General features: G+C 46.7%; 1 protein-coding gene, 9 non-coding genes and 1 pseudogene across 10 annotated transcripts in view; all 11 read left to right on the forward strand.

Moving 5' to 3' along the window:
• LOC130332183 (uncharacterized) overlaps positions 1-23,294 on the forward strand; it is a 52,124-nt gene that overhangs the window by 1,045 nt on the left and 27,785 nt on the right. Inside the window, exon 2 of the mRNA XM_056553737.1 lies at positions 60-937. Within this exon, the coding sequence (XP_056409712.1) occupies positions 152-937 (786 nt within the window). The 5' untranslated portion in view covers positions 60-151. The remainder of the gene's footprint in view (positions 1-59; positions 938-23,294) is intronic.
• On the forward strand, positions 1,743-1,918 carry LOC130332258 (U2 spliceosomal RNA; annotated as a pseudogene).
• LOC130332203 (U2 spliceosomal RNA) lies at positions 4,011-4,201 on the forward strand. The gene has a single exon (XR_008874932.1). It is a non-coding gene; the product is annotated as a U2 spliceosomal RNA (small nuclear RNA).
• On the forward strand, positions 6,302-6,492 carry LOC130332278 (U2 spliceosomal RNA). Its single transcript, XR_008874991.1, has one exon. It is a non-coding gene; the product is annotated as a U2 spliceosomal RNA (small nuclear RNA).
• Positions 8,596-8,786, forward strand: LOC130332216 (U2 spliceosomal RNA). Its single transcript, XR_008874943.1, has one exon. It is a non-coding gene; the product is annotated as a U2 spliceosomal RNA (small nuclear RNA).
• LOC130332228 (U2 spliceosomal RNA) lies at positions 10,891-11,081 on the forward strand. Its single transcript, XR_008874954.1, has one exon. It is a non-coding gene; the product is annotated as a U2 spliceosomal RNA (small nuclear RNA).
• LOC130332241 (U2 spliceosomal RNA) lies at positions 13,174-13,364 on the forward strand. The gene has a single exon (XR_008874965.1). It is a non-coding gene; the product is annotated as a U2 spliceosomal RNA (small nuclear RNA).
• LOC130332246 (U2 spliceosomal RNA) lies at positions 15,453-15,642 on the forward strand. Its single transcript, XR_008874970.1, has one exon. It is a non-coding gene; the product is annotated as a U2 spliceosomal RNA (small nuclear RNA).
• LOC130332253 (U2 spliceosomal RNA) lies at positions 17,735-17,925 on the forward strand. Its single transcript, XR_008874976.1, has one exon. It is a non-coding gene; the product is annotated as a U2 spliceosomal RNA (small nuclear RNA).
• On the forward strand, positions 20,021-20,216 carry LOC130332254 (U2 spliceosomal RNA). Its single transcript, XR_008874977.1, has one exon. It is a non-coding gene; the product is annotated as a U2 spliceosomal RNA (small nuclear RNA).
• LOC130332265 (U2 spliceosomal RNA) lies at positions 22,283-22,473 on the forward strand. Its single transcript, XR_008874984.1, has one exon. It is a non-coding gene; the product is annotated as a U2 spliceosomal RNA (small nuclear RNA).

Here is a 23,294-nt window from a genome sequence, read left to right on the forward strand (position 1 = left end):
TCTTTCAGGGGTTAGACAAGGCTGCCCTCTTTCACCTCTCCTTTTTGTTTGTGTTATAGAGCTCTTCGCTGAGACTATCCGGCAGAGTGGAGAGATCAGAGGGATCACCGCACCAGGACCAGATCGCCACGAGGTCAAGTGCTCGCTCTACATGGACGACGTGACCGTCTTCTGCGCTGACCAGCGTTCGGTGACTGCACTCGTCCAGACCTGCGAGGACTTCGGCAGAGCTTCGGGGGCAAAAGTCAACTGCGGGAAGTCGGAGGCCATGCTCTTCGGGGAATGGCACCTGGCTTCTTCCGCCCCCTTCCCCTTTGCCGTTAAGCCGGACTTCATTCAAATTCTTGGAGTCTGGTTCGGGAAGGAAGGAGCGGCCCTTAAGTCTTGGCAAGACCGACTAGGAAGGATAAACTCGAAGATCGGACTGTGGAGCTCCAGAAAGCTCACGATGGAAGGCAAGGCACTTGTCCTGCGGAGTGAAGTTTTGCCTGTGCTCCAATATACCGCACAGGCCTGGCCTCCCCATACCACCGTTTGCAAGGCCATCACCCGGACAGTGTTTGGCTTCGTCTGGGGCAAAATGGACAGAGTCAAGAGGACCGTGATGTACAAGGAACCCCGCAAGGGTGGGAAGGGAATACCCGACATCCCCGCTCTGCTGAGGGCCTCCTTTGCATGCGTCACGGTGCAGCGGACTCTTGTAGAAAAGACTGGCTCAGCGGGCAGGTCCATGTCTCGCTTGCTTCTCATGCCCCTCTGGAGACAGCTGGGCTGGGACAAGTGGGACAGCTCCATCCCTTACAACTGGAACACTCCCTGGTTCTATGGGGATGTTGTCCGGTTTGTGAGGGAGCACCAGCTGGAAGGACTGAAACCAGACCTATGGAAGCCAAAGACAATCCACAAGCTCATCCGAGCTAAGGACTCGACCGAGCTGGTTCCGGGACTCCCCGCAGCCACTGCAGAGACAGTTTGGAACAATGTGGCCTCAAAGCGGCTTACCAATGGACACAAGGACTTGTCGTGGATGGCCGTCATGGGAGGTCTCTCTCTCAGGTCATTCATGCATGCCCGCAACCTGTGCAAGACCCGGTACTGCCCCCGTTGCCCCTACGTGGAGGAAACATCTTTCCACGTGTTTTGGCAGTGCCCCTTTGCACAGGGTCTGTTGGACGCCCTAGAACAGGAACTCAGAGACTCAGTGCCCAGGAGCTGCCTATCGTACCATTCGGTGCTTTACGGCCTGTTCCCTGGGACCCACGACGTGGAGGCCATCCAGGAGGCCTGGCGCCTTATGAACTGTTTTAAGGACGCAGTGTGGCTTGCCAGGAACCGCCTCGTGATCAACAGGGAAAACATGTCCGTCCGGGACTGCCGCAGGTTCATCAAGAACCTGCTTAGAGACTATTCCATCTTGGACAGCTCGGCCGTTGATGAGGAAGAAGAGGAGTGAAGACCCCTCTCCTTCTCCCATGTCTCCCTGAAGATACAGCCCAACAGTTTGGCCCTGTGATCCGCCCCCTCCCTACCCCCACATAGTCGCCCACACCCCTACCCCGATCACAGATTGTATTATTTGGTTTTTGTTTGATCTCTTGTGCCTTTATATTGCAGGATTGAGCTGAATGTTAGAGTAGCATGGTGTGCGATGTATAGCTTAGGGAACCTTTGCTGTGTATTGTACTATCATGCTTTGTGTGACTGTAATTTATTGTACGACTTGTAATGACTGAACGGTAAATAAAGCTCTTTCAATCAAAAAAAATCTGTTCTTATCAGTTTAATATCTGATACGTCCCCTATCTGGGGACCATATATTAAATGGATTTTTGAGAACGGGGGCCGATTTCGAAGCTTGCTTCCGTCGCCCTATGCATTGACCCGATATGGCAGTATCTTCGGGTACAGTGCACCACCCCCTTACAGGGTTAAAAAGAAAGATTACTACTTTCATTGCTACCTGCTTGCTGGCTAGCCAGCTAGCCAGCCCTGTGGGCCTTGCTGCTGCTGCTGCAGCCAAAAAACAAAAGGTGGTGCTGCTGCTGCTTCTGCTGCTTCTGCTTCTGCTTGTGTCTGGCCCCTGTTGGAGCGTCCAGGCACAGGACTTCTGCTGCTGCTGACTAAATGGCCTCCTTAATTGGATCATTTGAGTAGCCAGCACACCTGTGCAGGTAGGGCATGACATGATAGGCAGCTGCCTTGATAGCGGGTGGGTGCTGAATGTTCCTAATTGACAAAATAAGATTAATGCTTATGAAGAAATATAAAATCTCATCCCTTCCCCAATATCGCGCCACACCCCTACCCCTTAATTCCCTGGTTGAACTTGATGGACATATGTCTTTTTTCGACCGTACTAACTATGTAACTATGTAACATAACATGGGGGGGGGGGGGGGTCTCCTGGCTGTTCACACAGGTGTGTCATTGCTGTACATTGACCATGCATTGCTTCTGTGGTATTGCAAAGGCAAAGACAAATGCTTCCAGCCATCCATTGCACTAATGGATTGGTCATCAGCTGGCTGTCTATGTCCCGCATCAATATAGACCAAAGTACAGAGGGTTAGGCTATGCTATTGTGCACCTACCTGATGCATCAGAAGGTGCGAGGCCCTTGCTAAATTCTGTGCACAGACTTTGAGATCTATGCTTTAGACTGTATCTAAACCTGCTCCAACATGGACTGACATTCTGGCCTACTTTCAGCCGATGCGACTTGTCTGTCGCTGAACAGTCGCTTTTTATGTATTCAGCACCTATGTATAATGTTGTAAAAATGCTCTAGAAGCTAAAGTCGCAGAAATGTCACACATATTTGGCCTGCAACTTTCTGTGCGACAAATTCAGACAGGAAAAATCAGTATAAATCCTTAGAAAATTATCCCCCAGTGTCTCCATCTGCTGGCGGTATTGAATAAGCATTGCTGCACTGATGGGGTATGCATTAGACGAAAAAAAAGAAGAAAAAGAAGAATAATACGCCCAGAAAAGAGGCGAAAAGGAGAAAAACGTAAAAAAACGTGAAAAAAAGTAAGAGGAAGAGAAGGGAAAAAAAGGTGGAAATGGGTTTAAAAGTGATTTCGGCGGAGAAATATATATATATATATATATATATATATATATATATATATATACGCGCACACACACACATAGATATAAACGTATTCTCCGTTGAGATATTGCAGCCGCTGCTGTGTCCAGGCCCAGGAGCCTTAGCACTGTGCTGTGATGTCACTCAATACCACTGACATCACTAGGTGTAAACAACATCTCTCCTTTGCTGTGTATGTGACTATGGAGCTGTTTGGTGATGTCGTCTATTACGGCCTTCATAGAAGCAACAGGAGATTGTTGCATCCATCTAGAACCCTCAGAACTACAGTGCTATGATGTCACTCACTTCCACAGGCCTTGCAGAGTGTAAACAACAACAACCCAGCTTTGTTGTGTATGTAACCATAGGGATTTGTGATGTCACCTAGAACCTTCACAGCAGCGACAGCTTTATGAGGAGCATCAGCACTGCTCTGCCTGAGCAGAACCATCACCGCCATAGGTTGTCAAATAACCCGGATTTAACCCACACAGGTAAGTCCAATGGGGTGCAGGCATGTCCTCTATGCTTACAGCTTCCCGTGGGTGTTGGTTTGATACCGTTTGGGGACAGCCAAGGAGGCATCTGCAGGCAACAAAGGTAGGTGTGTGCTTGTGTGTGTGTTTCCTATGCAGATCCTAAGCCCAGTGTCACATGCAAGTAGGAGGAGTAAGAAGGGTTCCTGGCAAATCCGGGTTATGGATTGCATTTAAAAAGGCCCCGTGGGAGTGCAATGGGCCCCTGTCTTGCTGCTTAGCAATAATGGTATGGGTTTAGGTTCTGCTGTGTGTACTGGTGGTTGACTGCCCCCCAGCCCAGAGTGTGCATGGAAAATTGTCTGGCAGCCTCCCTGACAGCAAGCAGTGATAGTGCCCATGAAGGGGACCTTGTTGGGCCCGCCCCTTTCACGGTTATCGCTTCTCGGCCTTTTGGCTAAGATCAAGTGTAGTATCTGTTCTTATCAGTTTAATATCTGATACGTCCCCTATCTGGGGACCATATATTAAATGGATTTTTGAGAACGGGGGCCGATTTCGAAGCTTGCTTCCGTCGCCCTATGCATTGACCCGATATGGCAGTATCTTCGGGTACAGTGCACCACCCCCTTACAGGGTTAAAAAGAAAGATTCCTACTTTCATTGCTACCTGCTTGCTGGCTAGCCAGCTAGCCAGCCCTGTGGGCCTTGCTGCTGCTGCAGCCAAAAAACAAAAGGTGGTGCTGCTGCTGCTTCTGCTGCTTCTGCTTCTGCTTGTGTCTGGCCCCTGTTGGAGCGTCCAGGCACAGGACTTCTGCTGCTGCTGACTAAATGGCCTCCTTAATTGGATCATTTGAGTAGCCAGCACACCTGTGCAGGTAGGGCATGACATGATAGGCAGCTGCCTTGATAGCGGGTGGGTGCTGAATGTTCCTAATTGACAAAATAAGATTAATGCTTATGAAGAAATATAAAATCTCATCCCTTCCCCAATATCGCGCCACACCCCTACCCCTTAATTCCCTGGTTGAACTTGATGGACATATGTCTTTTTTCGACCGTACTAACTATGTAACTATGTAACATAACATGGGGGGGGGGGGGGGGTCTCCTGGCTGTTCACACAGGTGTGTCATTGCTGTACATTGACCATGCATTGCTTCTGTGGTATTGCAAAGGCAAAGACAAATGCTTCCAGCCATCCATTGCACTAATGGATTGGTCATCAGCTGGCTGTCTATGTCCCGCATCAATATAGACCAAAGTACAGAGGGTTAGGCTATGCTATTGTGCACCTACCTGATGCATCAGAAGGTGCGAGGCCCTTGCTAAATTCTGTGCACAGACTTTGAGATCTATGCTTTAGACTGTATCTAAACCTGCTCCAACATGGACTGACATTCTGGCCTACTTTCAGCCGATGCGACTTGTCTGTCGCTGAACAGTCGCTTTTTATGTATTCAGCACCTATGTATAATGTTGTAAAAATGCTCTAGAAGCTAAAGTCGCAGAAATGTCACACATATTTGGCCTGCAACTTTCTGTGCGACAAATTCAGACAGGAAAAATCAGTATAAATCCTTAGAAAATTATCCCCCAGTGTCTCCATCTGCTGGCGGTATTGAATAAGCATTGCTGCACTGATGGGGTATGCATTAGACGAAAAAAAAGAAGAAAAAGAAGAATAATACGCCCAGAAAAGAGGCGAAAAGGAGAAAAACGTAAAAAAACGTGAAAAAAAGTAAGAGGAAGAGAAGGGAAAAAAAGGTGGAAATGGGTTTAAAAGTGATTTCGGCGGAGAAATATATATATATATATATATATATATATATATATATATATATATATATATATACGCGCACACACACACATAGATATAAACGTATTCTCCGTTGAGATATTGCAGCCGCTGCTGTGTCCAGGCCCAGGAGCCTTAGCACTGTGCTGTGATGTCACTCAATACCACTGACATCACTAGGTGTAAACAACATCTCTCCTTTGCTGTGTATGTGACTATGGAGCTGTTTGGTGATGTCGTCTATTACGGCCTTCATAGAAGCAACAGGAGATTGTTGCATCCATCTAGAACCCTCAGAACTACAGTGCTATGATGTCACTCACTTCCACAGGCCTTGCAGAGTGTAAACAACAACAACCCAGCTTTGTTGTGTATGTAACCATAGGGATTTGTGATGTCACCTAGAACCTTCACAGCAGCGACAGCTTTATGAGGAGCATCAGCACTGCTCTGCCTGAGCAGAACCATCACCGCCATAGGTTGTCAAATAACCCGGATTTAACCCACACAGGTAAGTCCAATGGGGTGCAGGCATGTCCTCTATGCTTACAGCTTCCCGTGGGTGTTGGTTTGATACCGTTTGGGGACAGCCAAGGAGGCATCTGCAGGCAACAAAGGTAGGTGTGTGCTTGTGTGTGTGTTTCCTATGCAGATCCTAAGCCCAGTGTCACATGCAAGTAGGAGGAGTAAGAAGGGTTCCTGGCAAATCCGGGTTATGGATTGCATTTAAAAAGGCCCCGTGGGAGTGCAATGGGCCCCTGTCTTGCTGCTTAGCAATAATGGTATGGGTTTAGGTTCTGCTGTGTGTACTGGTGGTTGACTGCCCCCCAGCCCAGAGTGTGCATGGAAAATTGTCTGGCAGCCTCCCTGACAGCAAGCAGTGATAGTGCCCATGAAGGGGACCTTGTTGGGCCCGCCCCTTTCACGGTTATCGCTTCTCGGCCTTTTGGCTAAGATCAAGTGTAGTATCTGTTCTTATCAGTTTAATATCTGATATGTCCCCTATCTGGGGACCATATATTAAATGGATTTTTGAGAACGGGGGCCGATTTCGAAGCTTGCTTCCGTCGCCCTATGCATTGACCCGATATGGCAGTATCTTCGGGTACAGTGCACCACCCCTTTACAGGGTTAAAAAGAAAGATTCCTACTTTCATTGCTACCTGCTTGCTGGCTAGCCAGCTAGCCAGCCCTGTGGGCCTTGCTGCTGCTGCAGCCAAAAAACAAAAGGTGGTGCTGCTGCTGCTTCTGCTGCTTCTGCTTCTGCTTGTGTCTGGCCCCTGTTGGAGCGTCCAGGCACAGGACTTCTGCTGCTGCTGACTAAATGGCCTCCTTAATTGGATCATTTGAGTAGCCAGCACACCTGTGCAGGTAGGGCATGACATGATAGGCAGCTGCCTTGATAGCGGGTGGGTGCTGAATGTTCCTAATTGACAAAATAAGATTAATGCTTATGAAGAAATATAAAATCTCATCCCTTCCCCAATATCGCGCCACACCCCTACCCCTTAATTCCCTGGTTGAACTTGATGGACATATGTCTTTTTTCGACCGTACTAACTATGTAACTATGTAACATAACATGGGGGGGGGGGGGTCTCCTGGCTGTTCACACAGGTGTGTCATTGCTGTACATTGACCATGCATTGCTTCTGTGGTATTGCAAAGGCAAAGACAAATGCTTCCAGCCATCCATTGCACTAATGGATTGGTCATCAGCTGGCTGTCTATGTCCCGCATCAATATAGACCAAAGTACAGAGGGTTAGGCTATGCTATTGTGCACCTACCTGATGCATCAGAAGGTGCGAGGCCCTTGCTAAATTCTGTGCACAGACTTTGAGATCTATGCTTTAGACTGTATCTAAACCTGCTCCAACATGGACTGACATTCTGGCCTACTTTCAGCCGATGCGACTTGTCTGTCGCTGAACAGTCGCTTTTTATGTATTCAGCACCTATGTATAATGTTGTAAAAATGCTCTAGAAGCTAAAGTCGCAGAAATGTCACACATATTTGGCCTGCAACTTTCTGTGCGACAAATTCAGACAGGAAAAATCAGTATAAATCCTTAGAAAATTATCCCCCAGTGTCTCCATCTGCTGGCGGTATTGAATAAGCATTGCTGCACTGATGGGGTATGCATTAGACGAAAAAAAAGAAGAAAAAGAAGAATAATACGCCCAGAAAAGAGGCGAAAAGGAGAAAAACGTAAAAAAACGTGAAAAAAAGTAAGAGGAAGAGAAGGGAAAAAAAGGTGGAAATGGGTTTAAAAGTGATTTCGGCGGAGAAATATATATATATATATATATATATATATATATATATATATATATATATATATATATATATACGCGCACACACACACATAGATATAAACGTATTCTCCGTTGAGATATTGCAGCCGCTGCTGTGTCCAGGCCCAGGAGCCTTAGCACTGTGCTGTGATGTCACTCAATACCACTGACATCACTAGGTGTAAACAACATCTCTCCTTTGCTGTGTATGTGACTATGGAGCTGTTTGGTGATGTCGTCTATTACGGCCTTCATAGAAGCAACAGGAGATTGTTGCATCCATCTAGAACCCTCAGAACTACAGTGCTATGATGTCACTCACTTCCACAGGCCTTGCAGAGTAAACAACAACAACCCAGCTTTGTTGTGTATGTAACCATAGGGATTTGTGATGTCACCTAGAACCTTCACAGCAGCGACAGCTTTATGAGGAGCATCAGCACTGCTCTGCCTGAGCAGAACCATCACCGCCATAGGTTGTCAAATAACCCGGATTTAACCCACACAGGTAAGTCCAATGGGGTGCAGGCATGTCCTCTATGCTTACAGCTTCCCGTGGGTGTTGGTTTGATACCGTTTGGGGACAGCCAAGGAGGCATCTGCAGGCAACAAAGGTAGGTGTGTGCTTGTGTGTGTGTTTCCTATGCAGATCCTAAGCCCAGTGTCACATGCAAGTAGGAGGAGTAAGAAGGGTTCCTGGCAAATCCGGGTTATGGATTGCATTTAAAAAGGCCCCGTGGGAGTGCAATGGGCCCCTGTCTTGCTGCTTAGCAATAATGGTATGGGTTTAGGTTCTGCTGTGTGTACTGGTGGTTGACTGCCCCCCAGCCCAGAGTGTGCATGGAAAATTGTCTGGCAGCCTCCCTGACAGCAAGCAGTGATAGTGCCCATGAAGGGGACCTTGTTGGGCCCGCCCCTTTCACGGTTATCGCTTCTCGGCCTTTTGGCTAAGATCAAGTGTAGTATCTGTTCTTATCAGTTTAATATCTGATACGTCCCCTATCTGGGGACCATATATTAAATGGATTTTTGAGAACGGGGGCCGATTTCGAAGCTTGCTTCCGTCGCCCTATGCATTGACCCGATATGGCAGTATCTTCGGGTACAGTGCACCACCCCCTTACAGGGTTAAAAAGAAAGATTCCTACTTTCATTGCTACCTGCTTGCTGGCTAGCCAGCTAGCCAGCCCTGTGGGCCTTGCTGCTGCTGCAGCCAAAAAACAAAAGGTGGTGCTGCTGCTGCTTCTGCTGCTTCTGCTTCTGCTTGTGTCTGGCCCCTGTTGGAGCGTCCAGGCACAGGACTTCTGCTGCTGCTGACTAAATGGCCTCCTTAATTGGATCATTTGAGTAGCCAGCACACCTGTGCAGGTAGGGCATGACATGATAGGCAGCTGCCTTGATAGCGGGTGGGTGCTGAATGTTCCTAATTGACAAAATAAGATTAATGCTTATGAAGAAATATAAAATCTCATCCCTTCCCCAATATCGCGCCACACCCCTACCCCTTAATTCCCTGGTTGAACTTGATGGACATATGTCTTTTTTCGACCGTACTAACTATGTAACTATGTAACATAACATGGGGGGGGGGGGGTCTCCTGGCTGTTCACACAGGTGTGTCATTGCTGTACATTGACCATGCATTGCTTCTGTGGTATTGCAAAGGCAAAGACAAATGCTTCCAGCCATCCATTGCACTAATGGATTGGTCATCAGCTGGCTGTCTATGTCCCGCATCAATATAGACCAAAGTACAGAGGGTTAGGCTATGCTATTGTGCACCTACCTGATGCATCAGAAGGTGCGAGGCCCTTGCTAAATTCTGTGCACAGACTTTGAGATCTATGCTTTAGACTGTATCTAAACCTGCTCCAACATGGACTGACATTCTGGCCTACTTCAGCCGATGCGACTTGTCTGTCGCTGAACAGTCGCTTTTTATGTATTCAGCACCTATGTATAATGTTGTAAAAATGCTCTAGAAGCTAAAGTCGCAGAAATGTCACACATATTTGGCCTGCAACTTTCTGTGCGACAAATTCAGACAGGAAAAATCAGTATAAATCCTTAGAAAATTATCCCCCAGTGTCTCCATCTGCTGGCGGTATTGAATAAGCATTGCTGCACTGATGGGGTATGCATTAGACGAAAAAAAAGAAGAAAAAGAAGAATAATACGCCCAGAAAGAGGCGAAAAGGAGAAAAACGTAAAAAAACGTGAAAAAAAAGTAAGAGGAAGAGAAGGGAAAAAAAGGTGGAAATGGGTTTAAAAGTGATTTCGGCGGAGAAATATATATATATATATATATATATATATATATATATATATATATATATATATATATATATACGCGCACACACACACATAGATATAAACGTATTCTCCGTTGAGATATTGCAGCCGCTGCTGTGTCCAGGCCCAGGAGCCTTAGCACTGTGCTGTGATGTCACTCAATACCACTGACATCACTAGGTGTAAACAACATCTCTCCTTTGCTGTGTATGTGACTATGGAGCTGTTTGGTGATGTCGTCTATTACGGCCTTCATAGAAGCAACAGGAGATTGTTGCATCCATCTAGAACCCTCAGAACTACAGTGCTATGATGTCACTCACTTCCACAGGCCTTGCAGAGTGTAAACAACAACAACCCAGCTTTGTTGTGTATGTAACCATAGGGATTTGTGATGTCACCTAGAACCTTCACAGCAGCGACAGCTTTATGAGGAGCATCAGCACTGCTCTGCCTGAGCAGAACCATCACCGCCATAGGTTGTCAAATAACCCGGATTTAACCCACACAGGTAAGTCCAATGGGGTGCAGGCATGTCCTCTATGCTTACAGCTTCCCGTGGGTGTTGGTTTGATACCGTTTGGGGACAGCCAAGGAGGCATCTGCAGGCAACAAAGGTAGGTGTGTGCTTGTGTGTGTGTTTCCTATGCAGATCCTAAGCCCAGTGTCACATGCAAGTAGGAGGAGTAAGAAGGGTTCCTGGCAAATCCGGGTTATGGATTGCATTTAAAAAGGCCCCGTGGGAGTGCAATGGGCCCCTGTCTTGCTGCTTAGCAATAATGGTATGGGTTTAGGTTCTGCTGTGTGTACTGGTGGTTGACTGCCCCCCAGCCCAGAGTGTGCATGGAAAATTGTCTGGCAGCCTCCCTGACAGCAAGCAGTGATAGTGCCCATGAAGGGGACCTTGTTGGGCCCGCCCCTTTCACGGTTATCGCTTCTCGGCCTTTTGGCTAAGATCAAGTGTAGTATCTGTTCTTATCAGTTTAATATCTGATACGTCCCCTATCTGGGGACCATATATTAAATGGATTTTTGAGAACGGGGGCCGATTTCGAAGCTTGCTTCCGTCGCCCTATGCATTGACCCGATATGGCAGTATCTTCGGGTACAGTGCACCACCCCCTTACAGGGTTAAAAAGAAAGATTCCTACTTTCATTGCTACCTGCTTGCTGGCTAGCCAGCTAGCCAGCCCTGTGGGCCTTGCTGCTGCTGCAGCCAAAAAACAAAAGGTGGTGCTGCTGCTGCTTCTGCTGCTTCTGCTTCTGCTTGTGTCTGGCCCCTGTTGGAGCGTCCAGGCACAGGACTTCTGCTGCTGCTGACTAAATGGCCTCCTTAATTGGATCATTTGAGTAGCCAGCACACCTGTGCAGGTAGGGCATGACATGATAGGCAGCTGCCTTGATAGCGGGTGGGTGCTGAATGTTCCTAATTGACAAAATAAGATTAATGCTTATGAAGAAATATAAAATCTCATCCCTTCCCCAATATCGCGCCACACCCCTACCCCTTAATTCCCTGGTTGAACTTGATGGACATATGTCTTTTTTCGACCGTACTAACTATGTAACTATGTAACATAACATGGGGGGGGGGGTCTCCTGGCTGTTCACACAGGTGTGTCATTGCTGTACATTGACCATGCATTGCTTCTGTGGTATTGCAAAGGCAAAGACAAATGCTTCCAGCCATCCATTGCACTAATGGATTGGTCATCAGCTGGCTGTCTATGTCCCGCATCAATATAGACCAAAGTACAGAGGGTTAGGCTATGCTATTGTGCACCTACCTGATGCATCAGAAGGTGCGAGGCCCTTGCTAAATTCTGTGCACAGACTTTGAGATCTATGCTTTAGACTGTATCTAAACCTGCTCCAACATGGACTGACATTCTGGCCTACTTTCAGCCGATGCGACTTGTCTGTCGCTGAACAGTCGCTTTTTATGTATTCAGCACCTATGTATAATGTTGTAAAAATGCTCTAGAAGCTAAAGTCGCAGAAATGTCACACATATTTGGCCTGCAACTTTCTGTGCGACAAATTCAGACAGGAAAAATCAGTATAAATCCTTAGAAAATTATCCCCCAGTGTCTCCATCTGCTGGCGGTATTGAATAAGCATTGCTGCACTGATGGGGTATGCATTAGACGAAAAAAAAGAAGAAAAAGAAGAATAATACGCCCAGAAAAGAGGCGAAAAGGAGAAAAACGTAAAAAAACGTGAAAAAAAAGTAAGAGGAAGAGAAGGGAAAAAAAGGTGGAAATGGGTTTAAAAGTGATTTCGGCGGAGAAATATATATATATATATATATATATATATATATATATATATATATATATACGCGCACACACACACATAGATATAAACGTATTCTCCGTTGAGATATTGCAGCCGCTGCTGTGTCCAGGCCCAGGAGCCTTAGCACTGTGCTGTGATGTCACTCAATACCACTGACATCACTAGGTGTAAACAACATCTCTACTTTGCTGTGTATGTGACTATGGAGCTGTTTGGTGATGTCGTCTATTACGGCCTTCATAGAAGCAACAGGAGATTGTTGCATCCATCTAGAACCCTCAGAACTACAGTGCTATGATGTCACTCACTTCCACAGGCCTTGCAGAGTGTAAACAACAACAACCCAGCTTTGTTGTGTATGTAACCATAGGGATTTGTGATGTCACCTAGAACCTTCACAGCAGCGACAGCTTTATGAGGAGCATCAGCACTGCTCTGCCTGAGCAGAACCATCACCGCCATAGGTTGTCAAATAACCCGGATTTAACCCACACAGGTAAGTCCAATGGGGTGCAGGCATGTCCTCTATGCTTACAGCTTCCCGTGGGTGTTGGTTTGATACCGTTTGGGGACAGCCAAGGAGGCATCTGCAGGCAACAAAGGTAGGTGTGTGCTTGTGTGTGTGTTTCCTATGCAGATCCTAAGCCCAGTGTCACATGCAAGTAGGAGGAGTAAGAAGGGTTCCTGGCAAATCCGGGTTATGGATTGCATTTAAAAAGGCCCCGTGGGAGTGCAATGGGCCCCTGTCTTGCTGCTTAGCAATAATGGTATGGGTTTAGGTTCTGCTGTGTGTACTGGTGGTTGACTGCCCCCCAGCCCAGAGTGTGCATGGAAAATTGTCTGGCAGCCTCCCTGACAGCAAGCAGTGATAGTGCCCATGAAGGGGACCTTGTTGGGCCCGCCCCTTTCACGGTTATCGCTTCTCGGCCTTTTGGCTAAGATCAAGTGTAGTATCTGTTCTTATCAGTTTAATATCTGATACGTCCCCTATCTGGGGACCATATATTAAATGGATTTTTGAGAACGGGGGCCGATTTCGAAGCTTGCTTCCGTCGCCCTATGCATTGACCCGATATGGCAGTATCTTCGGGTACAGTGCACCACCCCCTTACAGGGTTAAAAAGAAAGATTCCTACTTTCATTGCTACCTGCTTGCTGGCTAGCCAGCTAGCCAGCCCTGTGGGCCTTGCTGCTGCTGCAGCCAAAAAACAAAAGGTGGTGCTGCTGCTGCTTCTGCTGCTTCTGCTTCTGCTTGTGTCTGGCCCCTGTTGGAGCGTCCAGGCACAGGACTTCTGCTGCTGCTGACTAAATGGCCTCCTTAATTGGATCATTTGAGTAGCCAGCACACCTGTGCAGGTAGGGCATGACATGATAGGCAGCTGCCTTGATAGCGGGTGGGTGCTGAATGTTCCTAATTGACAAAATAAGATTAATGCTTATGAAGAAATATAAAATCTCATCCCTTCCCCAATATCGCGCCACACCCCTACCCCTTAATTCCCTGGTTGAACTTGATGGACATATGTCTTTTTTCGACCGTACTAACTATGTAACTATGTAACATAACATGGGGGGGGGGGGGGGTCTCCTGGCTGTTCACACAGGTGTGTCATTGCTGTACATTGACCATGCATTGCTTCTGTGGTATTGCAAAGGCAAAGACAAATGCTTCCAGCCATCCATTGCACTAATGGATTGGTCATCAGCTGGCTGTCTATGTCCCGCATCAATATAGACCAAAGTACAGAGGGTTAGGCTATGCTATTGTGCACCTACCTGATGCATCAGAAGGTGCGAGGCCCTTGCTAAATTCTGTGCACAGACTTTGAGATCTATGCTTTAGACTGTATCTAAACCTGCTCCAACATGGACTGACATTCTGGCCTACTTTCAGCCGATGCGACTTGTCTGTCGCTGAACAGTCGCTTTTTATGTATTCAGCACCTATGTATAATGTTGTAAAAATGCTCTAGAAGCTAAAGTCGCAGAAATGTCACACATATTTGGCCTGCAACTTTCTGTGCGACAAATTCAGACAGGAAAAATCAGTATAAATCCTTAGAAAATTATCCCCCAGTGTCTCCATCTGCTGGCGGTATTGAATAAGCATTGCTGCACTGATGGGGTATGCATTAGACGAAAAAAAAGAAGAAAAAGAAGAATAATACGCCCAGAAAAGAGGCGAAAAGGAGAAAAACGTAAAAAAACGTGAAAAAAAAGTAAGAGGAAGAGAAGGGAAAAAAAGGTGGAAATGGGTTTAAAAGTGATTTCGGCGGAGAAATATATATATATATATATATATATATATATATATATATATACGCGCACACACACACATAGATATAAACGTATTCTCCGTTGAGATATTGCAGCCGCTGCTGTGTCCAGGCCCAGGAGCCTTAGCACTGTGCTGTGATGTCACTCAATACCACTGACATCACTAGGTGTAAACAACATCTCTCCTTTGCTGTGTATGTGACTATGGAGCTGTTTGGTGATGTTGTCTATTACGGCCTTCATAGAAGCAACAGGAGATTGTTGCATCCATCTAGAACCCTCAGAACTACAGTGCTATGATGTCACTCACTTCCACAGGCCTTGCAGAGTGTAAACAACAACAACCCAGCTTTGTTGTGTATGTAACCATAGGGATTTGTGATGTCACCTAGAACCTTCACAGCAGCGACAGCTTTATGAGGAGCATCAGCACTGCTCTGCCTGAGCAGAACCATCACCGCCATAGGTTGTCAAATAACCCGGATTTAACCCACACAGGTAAGTCCAATGGGGTGCAGGCATGTCCTCTATGCTTACAGCTTCCCGTGGGTGTTGGTTTGATACCGTTTGGGGACAGCCAAGGAGGCATCTGCAGGCAACAAAGGTAGGTGTGTGCTTGTGTGTGTGTTTCCTATGCAGATCCTAAGCCCAGTGTCACATGCAAGTAGGAGGAGTAAGAAGGGTTCCTGGCAAATCCGGGTTATGGATTGCATTTAAAAAGGCCCCGTGGGAGTGCAATGGGCCCCTGTCTTGCTGCTTAGCAATAATGGTATGGGTTTAGGTTCTGCTGTGTGTACTGGTGGTTGACTGCCCCCCAGCCCAGAGTGTGCATGGAAAATTGTCTGGCAGCCTCCCTGACAGCAAGCAGTGATAGTGCCCATGAAGGGGACCTTGTTGGGCCCGCCCCTTTCACGGTTATCGCTTCTCGGCCTTTTGGCTAAGATCAAGTGTAGTATCTGTTCTTATCAGTTTAATATCTGATACGTCCCCTATCTGGGGACCATATATTAAATGGATTTTTGAGAACGGGGCCGATTTCGAAGCTTGCTTCCGTCGCCCTATGCATTGACCCGATATGGCAGTATCTTCGGGTACAGTGCACCACCCCCTTACAGGGTTAAAAAGAAAGATTCCTACTTTCATTGCTACCTGCTTGCTGGCTAGCCAGCTAGCCAGCCCTGTGGGCCTTGCTGCTGCTGCAGCCAAAAAACAAAAGGTGGTGCTGCTGCTGCTTCTGCTGCTTCTGCTTCTGCTTGTGTCTGGCCCCTGTTGGAGCGTCCAGGCACAGGACTTCTGCTGCTGCTGACTAAATGGCCTCCTTAATTGGATCATTTGAGTAGCCAGCACACCTGTGCAGGTAGGGCATGACATGATAGGCAGCTGCCTTGATAGCGGGTGGGTGCTGAATGTTCCTAATTGACAAAATAAGATTAATGCTTATGAAGAAATATAAAATCTCATCCCTTCCCCAATATCGCGCCACACCCCTACCCCTTAATTCCCTGGTTGAACTTGATGGACATATGTCTTTTTTCGACCGTACTAACTATGTAACTATGTAACATAACATGGGGGGGGGGGTCTCCTGGCTGTTCACACAGGTGTGTCATTGCTGTACATTGACCATGCATTGCTTCTGTGGTATTGCAAAGGCAAAGACAAATGCTTCCAGCCATCCATTGCACTAATGGATTGGTCATCAGCTGGCTGTCTATGTCCCGCATCAATATAGACCAAAGTACAGAGGGTTAGGCTATGCTATTGTGCACCTACCTGATGCATCAGAAGGTGCGAGGCCCTTGCTAAATTCTGTGCACAGACTTTGAGATCTATGCTTTAGACTGTATCTAAACCTGCTCCAACATGGACTGACATTCTGGCCTACTTTCAGCCGATGCGACTTGTCTGTCGCTGAACAGTCGCTTTTTATGTATTCAGCACCTATGTATAATGTTGTAAAAATGCTCTAGAAGCTAAAGTCGCAGAAATGTCACACATATTTGGCCTGCAACTTTCTGTGCGACAAATTCAGACAGGAAAAATCAGTATAAATCCTTAGAAAATTATCCCCCAGTGTCTCCATCTGCTGGCGGTATTGAATAAGCATTGCTGCACTGATGGGGTATGCATTAGACGAAAAAAAAGAAGAAAAAGAAGAATAATACGCCCAGAAAAGAGGTGAAAAGGAGAAAAACGTAAAAAAACGTGAAAAAAAAGTAAGAGGAAGAGAAGGGAAAAAAAGGTGGAAATGGGTTTAAAAGTGATTTCGGCGGAGAAATATATATATATATATATATATATATATATATATATATATATATATATACGCGCACACACACACATAGATATAAACGTATTCTCCGTTGAGATATTGCAGCCGCTGCTGTGTCCAGGCCCAGGAGCCTTAGCACTGTGCTGTGATGTCACTCAATACCACTGACATCACTAGGTGTAAACAACATCTCTCCTTTGCTGTGTATGTGACTATGGAGCTGTTTGGTGATGTCGTCTATTACGGCCTTCATAGAAGCAACAGGAGATTGTTGCATCCATCTAGAACCCTCAGAACTACAGTGCTATGATGTCACTCACTTCCACAGGCCTTGCAGAGTGTAAACAACAACAACCCAGCTTTGTTGTGTATGTAACCATAGGGATTTGTGATGTCACCTAGAACCTTCACAGCAGCGACAGCTTTATGAGGAGCATCAGCACTGCTCTGCCTGAGCAGAACCATCACCGCCATAGGTTGTCAAATAACCCGGATTTAACCCACACAGGTAAGTCCAATGGGGTGCAGGCATGTCCTCTATGCTTACAGCTTCCCGTGGGTGTTGGTTTGATACCGTTTGGGGACAGCCAAGGAGGCATCTGCAGGCAACAAAGGTAGGTGTGTGCTTGTGTGTGTGTTTCCTATGCAGATCCTAAGCCCAGTGTCACATGCAAGTAGGAGGAGTAAGAAGGGTTCCTGGCAAATCCGGGTTATGGATTGCATTTAAAAAGGCCCCGTGGGAGTGCAATGGGCCCCTGTCTTGCTGCTTAGCAATAATGGTATGGGTTTAGGTTCTGCTGTGTGTACTGGTGGTTGACTGCCCCCCAGCCCAGAGTGTGCATGGAAAATTGTCTGGCAGCCTCCCTGACAGCAAGCAGTGATAGTGCCCATGAAGGGGACCTTGTTGGGCCCGCCCCTTTCACGGTTATCGCTTCTCGGCCTTTTGGCTAAGATCAAGTGTAGTATCTGTTCTTATCAGTTTAATATCTGATACGTCCCCTATCTGGGGACCATATATTAAATGGATTTTTGAGAACGGGGGCCGATTTCGAAGCTTGCTTCCGTCGCCCTATGCATTGACCCGATATGGCAGTATCTTCGGGTACAGTGCACCACCCCCTTACAGGGTTAAAAAGAAAGATTCCTACTTTCATTGCTACCTGCTTGCTGGCTAGCCAGCTAGCCAGCCCTGTGGGCCTTGCTGCTGCTGCAGCCAAAAAACAAAAGGTGGTGCTGCTGCTGCTTCTGCTGCTTCTGCTTCTGCTTGTGTCTGGCCCCTGTTGGAGCGTCCAGGCACAGGACTTCTGCTGCTGCTGACTAAATGGCCTCCTTAATTGGATCATTTGAGTAGCCAGCACACCTGTGCAGGTAGGGCATGACATGATAGGCAGCTGCCTTGATAGCGGGTGGGTGCTGAATGTTCCTAATTGACAAAATAAGATTAATGCTTATGAAGAAATATAAAATCTCATCCCTTCCCCAATATCGCGCCACACCCCTACCCCTTAATTCCCTGGTTGAACTTGATGGACATATGTCTTTTTTCGACCGTACTAACTATGTAACTATGTAACATAACATGGGGGGGGGGGGGTCTCCTGGCTGTTCACACAGGTGTGTCATTGCTGTACATTGACCATGCATTGCTTCTGTGGTATTGCAAAGGCAAAGACAAATGCTTCCAGCCATCCATTGCACTAATGGATTGGTCATCAGCTGGCTGTCTATGTCCCGCATCAATATAGACCAAAGTACAGAGGGTTAGGCTATGCTATTGTGCACCTACCTGATGCATCAGAAGGTGCGAGGCCCTTGCTAAATTCTGTGCACAGACTTTGAGATCTATGCTTTAGACTGTATCTAAACCTGCTCCAACATGGACTGACATTCTGGCCTACTTTCAGCCGATGCGACTTGTCTGTCGCTGAACAGTCGCTTTTTATGTATTCAGCACCTATGTATAATGTTGTAAAAATGCTCTAGAAGCTAAAGTCGCAGAAATGTCACACATATTTGGCCTGCAACTTTCTGTGCGACAAATTCAGACAGGAAAAATCAGTATAAATCCTTAGAAAATTATCCCCCAGTGTCTCCATCTGCTGGCGGTATTGAATAAGCATTGCTGCACTGATGGGGTATGCATTAGACGAAAAAAAAGAAGAAAAAGAAGAATAATACGCCCAGAAAAGAGGCGAAAAGGAGAAAAACGTAAAAAAACGTGAAAAAAAAGTAAGAGGAAGAGAAGGGAAAAAAAGGTGGAAATGGGTTTAAAAGTGATTTCGGCGGAGAAATATATATATATATATATATATATATATATATATATATATATACGCGCACACACACACATAGATATAAACGTATTCTCCGTTGAGATATTGCAGCCGCTGCTGTGTCCAGGCCCAGGAGCCTTAGCACTGTGCTGTGATGTCACTCAATACCACTGACATCACTAGGTGTAAACAACATCTCTCCTTTGCTGTGTATGTGACTATGGAGCTGTTTGGTGATGTCGTCTATTACGGCCTTCATAGAAGCAACAGGAGATTGTTGCATCCATCTAGAACCCTCAGAACTACAGTGCTATGATGTCACTCACTTCCACAGGCCTTGCAGAGTGTAAACAACAACAACCCAGCTTTGTTGTGTATGTAACCATAGGGATTTGTGATGTCACCTAGAACCTTCACAGCAGCGACAGCTTTATGAGGAGCATCAGCACTGCTCTGCCTGAGCAGAACCATCACCGCCATAGGTTGTCAAATAACCCGGATTTAACCCACACAGGTAAGTCCAATGGGGTGCAGGCATGTCCTCTATGCTTACAGCTTCCCGTGGGTGTTGGTTTGATACCGTTTGGGGACAGCCAAGGAGGCATCTGCAGGCAACAAAGGGTAGGTGTGTGCTTGTGTGTGTGTTTCCTATGCAGATCCTAAGCCCAGTGTCACATGCAAGTAGGAGGAGTAAGAAGGGTTCCTGGCAAATCCGGGTTATGGATTGCCATTTAAAAAGGCCCCCGTGGGAGTGCAATGGGCCCCCTGTCTTGCTGCTTAGCAATAATGGTATGGGTTTAGGTTCTGCTGTGTGTACTGGTGGTTGACTGCCCCCCCAGCCCAGAGTGTGCATGGAAAATTGTCTGGCAGCCTCCCTGACAGCAAGCAAGTGATAGTGCCCATGAAGGGGACCTTGTTGGGCCCGCCCTCTTTCACGGTTATCGCTTCTCGGCCTTTTGGCTAAGATCAAGTGTAGTATCTGTTCTTATCAGTTTAATATCTGATACGTCCCCCTATCTGGGGGACCATATATTAAATGGATTTTTGAGAACGGGGGGCCGATTTCGAAGCTTGCTTCCGTCTCGCCCTATGCATTGACCCGATATGGCAGTATCTTCGGGTACAGTGCACCACCCCCCCCTTACAGGGTTAAAAAGAAAGATTCCTACTTTCATTGCTTACCTGCTTGCTGGCTAGGCCAGCTAGCCAGCCCTGTGGGCCTTGCTGCTGCTGCCAGCCAAAAAACAAAAGGTGGGTGCTGGCTGCTGCTTCTGCTGCTTCTGCTTCTGCTTGTGTCTGGCCCCTGTTGGAGCGTCCAGGCACAGGACTTCTGCTGCCTGCTGACTAAATGGCCTCCTTAATTGGATCATTTGAGTAGCCAGCACACACTGTGCAGGTAGGGCATGACATGATAGGCAGCTGCCTTGATAGGGCGGGTGGGTGGCTGAATGTTCCTAATTGACAAAAATAAGATTAATGCTTATGAAGAAATATAAAATCTCATCCCTTCCCCAATATCGCGCCACACCCCCTACCCCCTTAATTCCCTGGTTGAACTTGATGGACATATGTCTTTTTTTCGACCGTACTAACTATGTAACTATGTAACATAACATGGGGGGGGGGTCTCCTGGCTGTTCACACAGGTGTGTCATTGCTGTACATTGACCATGCATTGCTTCTGTGGTATTGCAAAGGCAAAGACAAATGCTTCCCAGCCATCCATTGCACTAATGGATCAATATAGACCAAAGTACAGAGGGTTAGGCTATGCTATTGTGCACCTACCTGATGCATCAGAAGGTGCGAGGCCCTTGCTAAATTCTGTGCACAGACTTTGAGATCTATGCTTTAGACTGTATCTAAACCTGCTCCAACATGGACTGACATTCTGGCCTACTTTCAGCCGATGCGACTTGTCTGTCGCTGAACAGTCGCTTTTTATGTATTCAGCACCTATGTATAATGTTGTAAAAATGCTCTAGAAGCTAAAGTCGCAGAAATGTCACACATATTTGGCCTGCAACTTTCTGTGCGACAAATTCAGACAGGAAAAATCAGTATAAATCCTTAGAAAATTATCCCCCAGTGTCTCCATCTGCTGGCGGTATTGAATAAGCATTGCTGCACTGATGGGGTATGCATTAGACGAAAAAAAAGAAGAAGAATAATACGCCCAGAAAAGAGGCGAAAAGGAGAAAAACGTAAAAAAACGTGAAAAAAAAGTAAGAGGAAGAGAAGGGAAAAAAAGGTGGAAATGGGTTTAAAAGTGATTTCGGCGGAGAAATATATATATATATATATATATATATATATATATATATATATATGCGCACACACACACATAGATATAAACGTATTCTCCGTTGAGATATTGCAGCCGCTGCTGTGTCCAGGCCCAGGAGCCTTAGCACTGTGCTGTGATGTCACTCAATACCACTGACATCACTAGGTGTAAACAACATCTCTCCTTTGCTGTGTATGTGACTATGGAGCTGTTTGGTGATGTCGTCTATTACGGCCTTCATAGAAGCAACAGGAGATTGTTGCATCCATCTTGAACCCTCAGAACTACAGTGCTATGATGTCACTCACTTCCACAGGCCTTGCAGAGTGTAAACAACAACAACCCAGCTTTGTTGTGTATGTAACCATAGGGATTTGTGATGTCACCTAGAACCTTCACAGCAGCGACAGCTTTATGAGGAGCATCAGCACTGCTCTGCCTGAGCAGAACCATCACCGCCATAGGTTGTCAAATAACCCGGATTTAACCCACACAGGTAAGTCCAATGGGGTGCAGGCATGTCCTCTATGCTTACAGCTTCCCGTGGGTGTTGGTTTGATACCGTTTGGGGACAGCCAAGGAGGCATCTGCAGGCAACAAAGGTAGGTGTGTGCTTGTGTGTGTGTTTCCTATGCAGATCCTAAGCCCAGTGTCACATGCAAGTAGGAGGAGTAAGAAGGGTTCCTGGCAAATCCGGGTTATGGATTGCATTTAAAAAGGCCCCGTGGGAGTGCAATGGGCCCCTGTCTTGCTGCTTAGCAATAATGGTATGGGTTTAGGTTCTGCTGTGTGTACTGGTGGTTGACTGCCCCCCAGCCCAGAGTGTGCATGGAAAATTGTCTGGCAGCCTCCCTGACAGCAAGCAGTGATAGTGCCCATGAAGGGGACCTTGTTGGGCCCGCCCCTTTCACGGTTATCGCTTCTCGGCCTTTTGGCTAAGATCAAGTGTAGTATCTGTTCTTATCAGTTTAATATCTGATACGTCCCCTATCTGGGGACCATATATTAAATGGATTTTTGAGAACGGGGGCCGATTTCGAAGCTTGCTTCCGTCGCCCTATGCATTGACCCGATATGGCAGTATCTTCGGGTACAGTGCACCACCCCCTTACAGGGTTAAAAAGAAAGATTCCTACTTTCATTGCTACCTGCTTGCTGGCTAGCCAGCTAGCCAGCCCTGTGGGCCTTGCTGCTGCTGCAGCCAAAAAACAAAAGGTGGTGCTGCTGCTGCTTCTGCTGCTTCTGCTTCTGCTTGTGTCTGGCCCCTGTTGGAGCGTCCAGGCACAGGACTTCTGCTGCTGCTGACTAAATGGCCTCCTTAATTGGATCATTTGAGTAGCCAGCCTTGATAGCGGGTGGGTGCTGAATGTTCCTAATTGACAAAATAAGATTAATGCTTATGAAGAAATATAAAATCTCATCCCTTCCCCAATATCGCGCCACACCCCTACCCCTTAATTCCCTGGTTGAACTTGATGGACATATGTCTTTTTTCGACCGTACTAACTATGTAACTATGTAACATAACATGGGGGGGGGGGGGTCTCCTGGCTGTTCACACAGGTGTGTCATTGCTGTACATTGACCATGCATTGCTTCTGTGGTATTGCAAAGGCAAAGACAAATGCTTCCAGCCATCCATTGCACTAATGGATTGGTCATCAGCTGGCTGTCTATGTCCCGCATCAATATAGACCAAAGTACAGAGGGTTAGGCTATGCTATTGTGCACCTACCTGATGCATCAGAAGGTGCGAGGCCCTTGCTAAATTCTGTGCACAGACTTTGAGATCTATGCTTTAGACTGTATCTAAACCTGCTCCAACATGGACTGACATTCTGGCCTACTTTCAGCCGATGCGACTTGTCTGTCGCTGAACAGTCGCTTTTTATGTATTCAGCACCTATGTATAATGTTGTAAAAATGC

This window comes from Hyla sarda, unplaced genomic scaffold (genome assembly GCF_029499605.1).
Source record: "Hyla sarda isolate aHylSar1 unplaced genomic scaffold, aHylSar1.hap1 scaffold_373, whole genome shotgun sequence".
Taxonomy (NCBI): Eukaryota; Metazoa; Chordata; class Amphibia; order Anura; family Hylidae; genus Hyla; species Hyla sarda.